Below are 13,295 nucleotides of genomic sequence, written 5' to 3'. Positions count from 1 at the left end.
TTGTGGCAGGATAAAATAAAAGCTGACTCTATGTTTTTGCACCATTATATTAGAAGGAGCCTCTTCACGGTCTGGAAAAAATATAAAAAATATCTGGGTGAAGGTATCCCCTCTTGGGTGGTACCGTTTGAAGTGATCGATCTGAGAGCTATCTATAATGAAGAACGTTTACCATATAAAGAGATATTGATTATGGAACAAAAAACGATAAGAATCAAAACGGAGGAAGAGTTATCCTCCTGTTATGGATGGTTCCAATATAGACAGATTAGAGACCTTTACAACTCGGATTGTTCAAAAGGAGGAATCAAATGGAAAAACTCAGAGTTAGAAGAGACTATGCTACAAGAAAGTAAAAAGAAGATATCTAAAATTTATAAAATACTTTTGAAGTGGTATACAGAGGATGAGACAGTCAAAGTACAGATGGTGAAGTGGGCAATTAACTGTCACAAAGAAATAACAACAGAGTCATGGGAATATTTATGGAAAACTACATTGAAGATTTCAACTTGTACCAGTATTAAAGAGAATGTCTATAAGATGATTTATAGATGGTATTTAACGCCTAAGAAAATTGCACTTGGAAATGTAAATATGTCAGATAAATGCTGGAAATGTAAAAAGCATGAAGGATCATTGTATCATATGTGGTAGACATGTGATGTAGCTAGACTGTACTGGGGAGATATTTTAGAAGTAATAAATGAGATTTTGCAGACCCAAATAAAGAAGAATCCAGAGCTATTGCTGCTGAATTTAAGTATGGAAGATGTTCCTATGCAATACAGAACATTACTATTCTACATGACGACGGCAGCAAGACTTTTATATGCGCAGAAATGGAAGGTGCAAGAAATACCAACTATTGAAGACTGGATATATAAATTGCTGTACATGGCAGAAATGGATAAAATGACGAGAAAGCTGAGAGATCAGAATCTGGCAAAATTCTTTACTGATTGGGGAAGACTGAAAACATATTTAGAAAAGAAGTGGGACGTGAAAGGGGAACTATGGCAATTCGAAAAGTATTAGAATGGGTTTCTTTTTATTGGAAGAGATGGAATCTTTACCATATGGAGTGAAGTATTAGCTAATTGTTAGCTTAAATTTAAGTGGATTTGGAGTTAATAGATATTGATAAAATTAATAAAGTAGACATTTTATTTGTTAGCTTAAATTTAAATATATCTGAAGTTAACAGATAGTAATAGATAACAGATTTTAAATTAATAATAATAGATCTGAAGCTAACAGATAGAGCTTAGCTTAACAAAGCAGAATGTAAACACGATATAATGAGTTATAGAAAAAGGGGATAGATTAGGAATAGATTAAGATATAGGGTTGGAAAGCTGTTGGAAGTCCTGAAAAAGGGGGGAGGGAAAGGGTGGGGGAAAATGATATTGAGATGTTATTTGCAAGTTGTATGTATTAATATTCTCACCTAATAAAAAATTTTCAAAAAAAAAAGGAAGTGGAAGAAAACGGAAGGTGATGGTCACTGGTCTCAAATGTTTCACCAATGAGTTGGGAACCATGGGCTCCACCGTTATGTTGCTTTACATATTATCTTGTGCTGTGCATTTGTACTCATATATACTACTTGTGCTTCATGTTGTCTAATGTCAGTCCTAGAATGGATTATGTTCTGTTTCAGCAATCCTTCAACCCTGTATTGAATCCTTGCTAATGCTACGTCTCTGTAAACTTGTATTCATCTACTCTATGACATTGTTTATGGAAATGTCCTTGATACTGTATGGAAATGCCTACCCTTGTCCTTGCTACTGATTGTACTGATCTCACACTGTGTGATCTGCCTTGAGACTCAGTGAGAAAGGCAGACTATAAATGACATAAATAAATACTTATAAGCTCCTAGTGGGAGGGGGGACTCATTACTCACTGAAGGAATGATCTTTGCGTGTGTGTGCTCCCAGGCCCTGACCCAATGATGTCACTTCCAGAAGTGACCTCATTACACCGCCGTGGGAGTTCTCCTGTGCTTTGCAAGGGGCCAATTCTTTTAGAATCAGCCCATTTTGCACCAAAATCAGCCCTCATGAAGCGCAGGAGTACTCCTGCAGCCAGCGGCAATAATGTCACTTCAGAAAGTGATGTCATTGCACTCCACCTGAAGCATGCCTGCCAGGGTTGCCTGCTGGTGGTGGGCAATTGCTAGGTAGCTTGCCAGCAATCAGTGGGCAACAGAGCAAACCTCCAGCAGTTTGCCCATCACCAGTGGACACCTGGGAACCCTAGGGTCAATTCATATTTTTAAAAAAATTTAAAAACTCTCACTCAAAGTTTCAGCACAGTAATGCTGTGAAAGGAAAACAAAGACTAGGGAATTTATACTTTACCCACTGCTCATCTAAAGGTTTGTACAAATTATTGAACAGCTGTATTGTAACTTCTATCTTGTTTACATTAATATATAAAATAGATAATCTGCAGCTTGTTTGCACTCTTTTATTCATTTTTGCTTGATTAATATTCTGGGCCACATCTGAGACTCCATGCATCAGAGTTCTAGGATCCTGGACTGCCAATCAACTGGAGCTATAATAAGGATATTATAATGAAATGACACATATCATGGCCTTTCAGTTTGTTGATGCTGAAGTCCTCTGACAAATTCAGATATTTTATGGCTAATAAAGACTGGGTTCACATTAATCAAAACTCAACACAAATTGCGCTCTGAATAAAAGAAAGATCAAACAATCAGCAAGTAAGATCTGAAAGAAATAACTGGTAGGGCAGCAAGGGGGGAAATAGCTAATGATTTTTAAACACCTCATAAACTTATCAGCACTAGTTGTCACTTCAAAGCTTTGTAACATTTAACAAAATAATATTAACATTAGCAAATGGCTCATCACAAAACATGGGTCACAGGTGTCATCAGATCTTGAAAGTCCAATACTGCCTTGTTCCGGCTCACTTTTGATTTCTCCTCCTCTGCTACTGTTCTCTCTATTTAAAAACAGCAGTTTTCTCTGTCTCCTTAACTTGACTTGGGTTGGATTGGTATTTATGAGCTTTCTGGGTGATCATACCAAAAAAGACTGTTTTCTTAGAATTCTCCCTTGTTTTTAATTTTGGTATATTATCATGTTGGCTTAGAAACTCAACCTTCTGCCTGACCGCACCTTAAAAGAATATACTCAATAACAAGAGAGTTTTAAAAGGGTTTTGGACAACAACCACATAAAACATGTATAATAAACATTCAAATGAGCTGCCCTAAAAAGGCTACTTCTTCAAGTTGTTATTATTATTAAGCCATATAGTTCATCACGATTAGCAAGAATTTCAGTGAGAATAAGGGGGAAACATTTTTTAAAAACCAAACTTCTTTGCATGTACCTACAAAGCAACTCACTTTGTTGATCATTTAGTATCAAATCAGTTAATGAATTAATTCATTGATAGTAAAGGGGGTAACATTTAAAAAATTCTGGATATGTGCCTGGCCTTGGGAACCTCGTCTGCTGAATACCATGTACAGATTTATATTTAAGGTTCTGATCTGGAGAAGAGCTTCAGGTGGTGGGATGGTTCTTGATTTTGTAATATAGCCAGACATCAGTCATATACCAAAGTTCTGATGCTATCATTTAGATTAAAATCACTTCACAGGGGGAGAAACAACGCTATGATTTCTTCTTTTGCCCAAGATCAGTTCTAGATAAATAATTAGTTGATTTGGTAGTTCACTTTATGCACTTCTAGTTGTAGTATTTGTGCAGCTTATTTGGGGCCACAAAATTAGCTAGAATTCTGTCTTCAAAAGCATTTGATAAATTGGATGCACAAGTCCATTACCCAGTGGCCTATCATTATAATTTATGGTAACATCCTGATGTAAACCCACTCTTGCTTTATTTATTCCTTTAATTGAAATACATGCATCACTGTTCCCGATCAACCTAAGAAGTGCCATAAAACACAATTATGTGATCTAATTTAGTCCACTGAATTAAGATACATAACATTACATGAATTTCCCTGATTGTACGCTTATACTCACCAGCTTAAATAAAATATGCTGATGAAAAGCAGGTGACTACATTGCATTGATTCTAGATTTAAGAACAAAATGTGTGAATCTTTTTTTCTTATTAAGATAACATAATCTGAAGGACAATGGATTGGATCCAAATATGCCCTCACACAAGGAGAAGACAGTTCCATTCACACTATGTAATGTTCCCAATTTTCATTGATTCTTTTTTTTTAAGGCAGTATCAGGTCATATTTAAGCCTTAACTCTGTGAACGTAAACATGTACACTATTTAAATACCATACTTTTAGGATTCATCACAATTGCAAATATACTCTGCAAAGGACTTGATAGGGTTGCCAGATTGAAGAAAAAAATAAACTGGACCCCAGAGTTCCATATGCAGGCTCCTAGGCCTGGTGCAATGATGTCACTTATTGAGTGACATCATCTGGCCACTCCCCCAGTTCTCAGGTGGATGGGCAGGAAAGCAGGTCCACCGCTTCCCAGGCGCAGAGGAGGAGGCTGGACCGGGTGCTGCTCTGGCATTCAGGCAGGCCCGCTGCATCTTGGGTGCGGTGGAGGAGGCTGGGCTGGCTGAGCCGAGCACTCCTATGGTGCTTGGGCAGGCCCACTACTTTCCAGGTGCAGAAGTGGAGGCTGGGTCTGGTGCTTCTCCAGCGTTTGGTTGGACGAGCAGGTCTGTTGCTTCCCTGATGGGCTGGAAGAAGGGGGAGGAGGTGGAGCTAGCACAGGAAGGCCTGCTGGTGCTGCTGAGAGTTTGTGGACTGTCTGGAGGAAACACGGACACTTGGCAACCTTATTGATAGTTAATGAAATTTAGGACCTCTATGGACAGAAAGATAAAGATTGCAGCTGTTGTCTACCATAGGTTTGATGGAAGTCAGTTCTTAGGTAGTTTTAGAAAATGCTTTAAGAAAGATGCTTGACAAGTGGTATTAAACAAGAAAGGTTCCCTTTCCACATGGATGGCCCAATCCTAAAAGGCCTTGCTTTAAATAGCTGGCAAGAGCCTACCATATACCACGTTATTCCCACATGTATGGGCCTTTTTTTAAGTAGAAGGCTATTCTCAGGAAAGCTGGAACACAAGACAACAGCAGCAATTACTACTTTCAATCTAGTTTTCTCTTGGTTGCATATAAAGGACATTTACTAGCCCAATGCGTTCTCATGACAAGCATTAGTTAGGAAACACTGGTGCAGTGCTGATGACTTGTTGTTCTGTATTGCAGACTTACCCACTTGTTTTGGTTGAACCCTCCCTCTCCCCCCCTAACTGCATCTTCTCTCTCCTCCTCTCCTCCCCCCTCCTCTTCTATATTTGACCTGTTTCTGTTCCATGCATCTGACGAACTTGATTCTCGAAAGCTTATGCTACAATAAAATTGGTTAGTCTTAAAGGTGCTACTGGACTCATTTTGATTTTGCTACTACAGACTAACACGGCTAACTCTTCTGGACCCACTAACTATGTGAGCCAATGTATTATCAATGTGTTGTCAAAGGCAAGTTTACCTCCTATCTGTTCACATCAACAGTGTTAGCATTTGCACCTCAATTCCAACCTGTGGGTAACAGCAGCAAATGGGAATGGTTGCACTTTCTGTACTATTTCTGAACAGAATACACAGATAGGGAGCACTTCACTTATCACTGCAGTCAAGCTGGGCCCTTTCACTGCTGAGAAATCCTTTCAAAACAAGATACCTAAAATCTTTCTGAGCATAAAAAACAGATACCTACAGGCACATTTTGCATTTGTCATACCTTTGCTGTTCACAAAGATCATTCTACAGCAAAGAAAATTCTTTGCCCATCACCTGAGACCTTTAACTAATCCATGAGATAGGGATTATGATCCAGCTTGATCCAATTTTGCAGATCTTGCTAAAGGAAATGGTTATTTGTGTATGGAGAGGGGAGAGGCTGCTCTGAATATAGAGACAGAGCAGCCAAGTTAATGATTCTGGAAAATTCCTCACCATTATAGAGGCTGAACTTCCATTTTTATCAAAATGCACAAATGTATCCACACAATGACAACTTAAGGTACCAACTGTCAGGGGCTCCCCCCCTCAAAAAACCCTGAATTGAAATTCTGATTACCACTATGCACTGTAGAAAGGCACTGACAATCAAAAGCCTCCAGCAGCATCGCTAGAGGATAAATCTATTATCTCGTATTGTCTGAGTGGCTGTAATGGCTCCTATCTTTACAACAAATTGAATAGACATGCTCATCCCTAATTATACACAACACCCCCACAGACACTGCTATTTGAGCCTAATTGTAAAATAAGAGACCTCAGGTTTAAACATAATATCGCAGCTAATTATATTCCAAACACATTAAATGAAGCAGGGAGCAGGAGAAAGGAGATACTGATCCGTTTTACAGGGCTTAGTTGACGGCAAACAATGAAGTTACCGTGCAGCAGTACCCATCTTAAGATTTTACATAGTCGCGGCTTTCAGCATCTAACAGAGAACCCTGGGGCAAAAAGGGAAGCTAAGAAGTCCATTGACACTTAAAGTGCTTATGCTTCTTTGATCATGTGTTATTTCAGTCTTTGGTTTTAAACTCTGGCTGTTTAATCTGAGTTGAGTCACATCCATTACTAGCTGTAGAAAATGAGACCTGAGCAGGAATCACTCGAGACGAAGGAGTCTTAATTAAAGATCCTTTAGATTTATGCAAACATGGTGCTTTTAACACATATCTTGTACTTATGTCCTTGTCTTCAGCTGCCTGCTGGTAGGGGGTGGGGGAGGAGTACAGCTCTACCTGAGACAATTATGCAAAATCTGTAACGAATGCCTAAGCAGATAAGTTGCAAGCAACCCAATGTCATTCTGGTTGTCATCTGAAACCAAGAGAGAGGGTTATTGCAGGTGAGAAGTTCTAAACAGTGCTGAGGACGGCAGACATAGGGGAGATTGTGTGTGTGTATACACGTGTGCGTGTGTGTGTTAAGTGCCATCAAGTAACTTCTGACATAATTCAATCTTATTGCAGTCTTACTGCTGACTTATTTCAGCTCCGTATGGGTTGAATGGGGAGGACTATTGCCCAATTTTGACCATGGTCCCTGTTGACAGCTTATATAAGCTGTGCTCCTTCCTTTGACCATTGTCCACTTTATCAGAGGAAGGGGAGGGTACCAACCATCTCTCTCTCACACACACACACACACGCACGCATGCACACACACTATTGCCCAGCTCCATTGCCCCAAATTTCCCTCACCTTTCAGAAAAGCCTACAAAGCTGTTGTGTATAGTTATTTGATAGTTTAGGCTTGCACTGTAAGCAGGGCTTTTTTTTCAGCTGGAACGTGGTGGAACAGAGTTCCAGAACCTCTTGAAAATGGTCACATGGCTGGTGACCCCGCCCCCTGATCTCCAGACAGAGGGGAGTTTAGATTGCCCTCCGCGGCGCAGAGCAGCATGGAGGGCAATCTCAACTCCCCTGTGTCTGGAGATCAGGGGGCGGGGCCACCAGCCATGTGACCATTTTCTCCGCAGGCAACCCAATGAGTCCTACCACTTCTTTTCCCAGAAAAAAAGCCCTGACTGTAAGACATCTTAAACCGAGTTACACCTGGCTAAATCCACTGAAGTAAATGGGCCTAGAGGGATCAAACTCTGGTTAAGATTGCACTAAGCTATTGTATATGGTTGTAAAGATGCACCTTGAAGTAAATTGGTTTTATGGCATTTTTATTTTAATATTATTCTAAACCATTTTCAGCTGGCAGGGGAATGTAGTATATAAATGGCTTGAATAAATAAATATGCCTTTCTTATACATTTTACCTGTAACTTTAATGATCAGAAAAGTAGGATTTTCCTAAGCAGCAAATGGCATGAAAGGAAGAGTATGAGGATATGTTGGAAAGATGTTAATTCACTTTCACATACATATACAAAATAAACCAGAAGTTTTTATATAAAACAAACAAAGTTTACTCCTACATAAGCTTTTACACTCTTCATCAGATGCATGAGCTCTGACTCACTTATGCTAAAAAAAAGCTTTGTTGGTCTTTCAGGTGTCACTAACATGGTTATCTTGCTGAAATACACACAGAGAAATGGAATGGCATTGTAATTTCTCACATCAGCTGTCACCTTTGAAAACCTCAAGGCCTAAAAATGTACTCTTTTATCATGAAAGTTAGAAGAAGCACCATGAAATGGTGCAAACAAGATGCAATATACTTGTACTGAGCTTCCAGTGGGACAGCCAGCAGTGGTTTGAAAAGGTTATTCTTCCAATATGGAATTTCTACTTATAGGTATTACCACCGTGGCATCCACTTTGTCAGAAATGTCAAATTATACCCTGTCTCAGACTCCTCTGTGCATGATGTCATTAGGACATCACCAGCTCCAACAAAATGAAAACATTGTAAAGTGCATATAAGGGATACAGAGAATGTTTTCCAAGTCTTTTTTTAAAAGACCTATCTCACAGGGCTGCTCCACATCATACTAATGTTTGTATTTTTAAAAGATGCAGGTGCAGATCTGTGAGAAAAGTAATGAAGTGATATCAGATAACCATCTAAACTGTGAGAAACACAGCACAATGGAAATTTGTAGCAATTAAAGCAGAAGTAACATCTGAAAGTTTAACACTGAAGATTTCAAAATCTTAGCCTATTCCCTGTCATGCTTCCAAAAATTTCTGCTCCTTCACCTTTGCGCCGGAAATAAAAATAAATGCCTATCTGAGCTGTGCCTACTTCTGCATACAATACAATGGACGTGCTCTGAATTCCTATATCATCTTGCACAGTAAAACTCACCTTGGGGAAGAAGGACTGTAAAGAAAAGGACAGATGATGCGCTTAGCTAGCTACATGAAAATAAAGCTTACGCTCTAATTCTTAGTTTTCCCAGTTGAGTCCCAACTCAATTATAAAACAAAATCTGGAGCCACAGTGCAAGACCTGATACAGCTCTGTATGCACAAGTAATCAGCTCCAATTCCCTCTGCTCAATTTAATTACAAAACAACATTTGGTGTAACAGCTAAACACATACCAGGTGACCCCTTGCTTCAATCTGTCGGAAGCATTTACAAGACTTCTGGCTCTGCAGCGTGACTTGCACTGTCCTTTCTATTTTGTAGGCTCTTTTCAACATGTTGCATTGTTACTGGCAGAAATGTTCCCTCCTTCCACATTTATACGGGGCTGATATATGTATGAAAATAACTAAGTAAAATTAATTAAGAATCACTTAAGTTAAACGAATTGGATGCAGGTGTTCTTTCCATTCATCCACTTATCCACTTTTTCAATTCAATTCCTTTTGAGTAACTGTTGAATATAATGCACACACACCCGTACCCACACACGCCTTCCTGGGGAATGCGATTTCTCTTATTTTAAATGTGCAATGAGCCAGACATAAGGACTAATTATTGCAATAACTGGCTTTCAAAATGAGCTGTGAGAAATCAATTCACATTGAAATTATTTTTTCTCCTAAAATATTATATAATAGCACTGTGTTTGTCATATTCTCAGAATATATCTCGATTTCTTAAAGCAACGTTACAAAAAATGCTATGACAGTCCCACAAGCAATGTGAGGCTATTGCTGTTATGGAGGGTGAGCAAGAGAACATGACTCAGGGACCCCCAGTTTCAATGGCAGCTCTGTATCGCTTGCAACATGGACTTTTACACGCTTACATTCCTGCTTAAAATTCCTTCCCCAGAAGGCAGTAGTTCAAGCATTAGCATTATTTTCTATTTGGATATATTGGGGAAAATATTTATTTCCTTTTATTTATCTATATAATTTGGCTCAAACTACTGAGCAACTCTTTTATTCTCTTTTCCTTTTAAAGTCATCCGCATTTCCTGTTCTTCTAAAGGAAATGAAATACTGAAGAGGGTGCAGAAAAGGAACTGGAATGCCAAAGGATAAAAAGTGGTTTCAGACTGACAAACACATTACAGTGGCAAATCAGAGTATACACATGTATGCAAGTTTTCTCTATATTCTTGAAGAAACAAAGCCATTCCCATAAACACACAAGCCTTGACTAAATCTACCATCCAGTTGCAATCAACACATCATTGCCATGCTTGGCACATATAAAATGTACAAAGGTCCATCACAGATTGACCATGGCTGCATGGTAGCTATGGACTATAACTTGAGTGGTTCCCAGTTCAGATCTCTCCTCTGACCTGAATGTGCTAGGGCTGTTACCTCTCATCCTTAATTTGGCCCACATTACAAGGCTGCTGTAAAGATTATTGCCATCACATACAGGAAGTGCTCTAAGCACTGAAAGCACTATATAAAAGTATTATCATCATTTATTTGGATCCTGTTGAATTCTGCAAAAGTACTGAATCCGCATTAACTACCAGACCACGCTGCAGCTTATGCTAAATGAACCTTGTTTCTTATCTCATCTTCCTCTGATGAGCTAGTTTCAACAACACAACAACCATGCTCTAGAGGTCCATATGTGCAGCTGGTTGCTTCTGTTTATGATTTTGCTTCAACCCATTCTTTCCCAACCCAACAATAACTGTATTTTTAAACACCAGATGGTTCAAAACACAGCTTGCCATTTTGGATGGAGGAACAAAAACACAAACAACCAGCAACATCCAGCCCTCTGTGTACATGCAGGAACACAAAGAATTGGATCCAGGTTTTTTTTTAAACTAAAAATGCTAGAAAACTTCCACTTCTCAGAATAAAGGAATAACAAACCATAGCAACTAGGGAGAATAGCCTACCGTCACTGTTGATACAGACTACCTGTGGAACCTGAGTACCAGGTCCACACTCCTTTTCATTGTCTGGAATGCATTCTTCCAGCCTTACTATCCTCCAGTCATAGCAAGATGGTTCTTCACATGGGATGGCTTCAAGCAGGTGGGGGCAGCTGCCAGTGCCTCCTGTGGGTTCATTTGTGATGCGGCGTTTTCTTAGTTTAAAACCTGAAGTGTGAGAAAGGAGAAACAACAGTCACGATGACTTTTCGCAGAAGAGATTAAATCTTTGTTTTTCCATTTACACTTGAAGCTGTGCAAATGTTGCCAAGTGTTTCCTATAAATAGATGTTATCATTTGTTCTTCTTGATTGTCACAAAACTTTCTAAGCCTTTTATTAACATCTCTGCAATAACCAAATGAACAAACTCTTGGAACTCAGCTCTGGCTAATGGGACTACTAAACTTTTTGAAAAGTATGTTTGAATATTAAACAAGTTCTGCATATTACAAGTGAAGTGATGTGGGTAAGTTCCTACAGTTGCCAATAAGAGCAGTCTGCTCATTATTGCTCAAGAAATAATCATTATTTACCTGTCTACAAAGGATGCTCTAGCGCTCATGTGTTTTGGCACCTGAATATCAAAGTGCTCTCTATTATAAGGCTGACACAAGAAAGAAAAAGACATATTCCATCCTTATTCCTGCCCAGGTCACAGCATTTAGGAATCAGCAGCAGAACTGCAGAGGATCAGAGGATAGAGCTATGGGGTAAACTATGCATTCTATGAGAAGCAGGAGAAGACTCAGGCACATGATGCTACCTTATATTGAGTCAAGTCATTGCGTTATCAAGGTTAGTATTGTCTACTAAGACTGGCAACAGTTTTCCTGGGTCTTTCATATCACCTGATCCTTTTAATTGGAGTTGACCGGGACAGAAAGCAGATACTCTACCACTGAGCCACAACCTACTCCCAAACATGCAATGCTCAGACTATTTAAAATGCTTTCAACCACTGAGAATTTTCCTTGAAAGCATCTTGCTGTTTAACATATAGTACAGGGAGATGAATACCACTTGGTCAAGCTATCTTGCTTTCTGGGAAGACTGCCTGAGGGGAAGAGGATGATCAAAATGCCTTTAAGAACCTGGAGACTTAAAGAGAGAATCCGAAGTTTTCCACTTAACCCAGTGAGAAAGATTACTTGTGGTTGTGTTACCAGGGCCGGCGCCACCGTTGAGGCGGGGGCTGCAGGGCCAGAGGGGGCGCCGGAGGGGGTGCCGGGGACGGAGGCATGCACTGCACCACCGCTGGCCAGCCCCGTGCTGCCGCCGCCACATGCCCCCAGGAGGGCGCAGCACCTGCGGGCCAGGGATGGCAAGCGGCCGGGGCAGCGTGCAGACCGCGGGTGGCCTCCTCGCACTGCTGCAGCCACCTGCCGGCCAATGGGCCTGGCGTCACTGCATGATGATGTCATCACGTGATGATGTCATCATGCAGTCGGGGGGAGCTGCGCGCACTGCACAAGGACGGCCACAGCTGGGGCTGTGTGTTACTGAAAGCCATTCAGATTGGAAATCTTTGTGGAATGTTGGCATTTATTTGACAGTGGATTTAGTTACAGCAGTTAATACTGTAACATCTTTTAAAAAACTTTTTGCTATATAGTCTATCAACTGAGCATGCCTCATTGCATTAATCACACACAGTTCAGGAGGCTGCTGCTAGAACAAAATCATACTCTGAGGATTGTAGCAAGTGGTTGGTCGAAATTCATCAGGGAAAAGCACAGAGAAATGAGTTGGCAAGATGAGTGCTAGGGAATAGAGTGACATCTAGAGAGTAACAATGCATGAAGAGCTAGCATGAATTTGATCAAACTAGGAAAGAGGACTGGCTGAATCTCAGGATTTATTGGTGATACTTTGATTGATGCTCCATCTAGAAAAAATCCAGGACTGGATGCTTCCAGAATCTTTCAAAGCACCATTACAGTAGTGTGAGGAACAGATTCAAAACAGGGATGTGTCAGGAAAAAAGAGAAGTTTTAATCTTTTTATCGTTGATCTTATTTGCTAAAAGGAACAATAAATGTTTGGAAGAAAAAAGTATATCATGAAAAACTAAATATTTAGTAATATTTATGTGCACAAATCACTCAGGATTAATGGAATCAGCACGGCATTTCTAAGTCCGGAAGTGTGCGTAGAATTTTCCTATGGTCTCTCGCTGACTTGCATCAATTAAGAACCAAACTAGATATGATGGCATCGATGGGTCTGACCCATGGAGGCTGGCAGCCATTTTAAGGTGATTTAAAAATTCTGCAAAGCTGCAGCCCAGCAGCCTGAGGCACTCTTGTTTCACCTTGGTGCCTTTTCAAGTGCTGAAACAGCCACAGAAGGTGCATCCATCATGTCCAGTGCTGAAACAGCTCATGGATGCCATCATGTCTAGTTTGGACCTGATTTTGAAAGCACTGCTGTTGGTGAACAGTCTG

At 40.1% G+C, this 13,295-nt stretch overlaps 1 protein-coding gene across 1 annotated transcript in view; it reads right to left on the bottom strand.

The window, feature by feature from the left end:
• THSD7A (thrombospondin type 1 domain containing 7A) overlaps positions 1-13,295 on the bottom strand; it is a 378,974-nt gene that overhangs the window by 146,752 nt on the left and 218,927 nt on the right. The window contains exon 8 of the mRNA XM_054991106.1: positions 10,814-11,017. Coding sequence (XP_054847081.1) covers positions 10,814-11,017 — 204 coding nt within the window. The remainder of the gene's footprint in view (positions 1-10,813; positions 11,018-13,295) is intronic.

Source organism: Eublepharis macularius, chromosome 11, assembly GCF_028583425.1.
Source record: "Eublepharis macularius isolate TG4126 chromosome 11, MPM_Emac_v1.0, whole genome shotgun sequence".
Classification (NCBI taxonomy): Eukaryota; Metazoa; Chordata; class Lepidosauria; order Squamata; family Eublepharidae; genus Eublepharis; species Eublepharis macularius.
The sequence above is the reverse complement of the archived record's forward strand: the minus strand, read 5'-3'. Positions and strand labels throughout refer to the sequence as shown.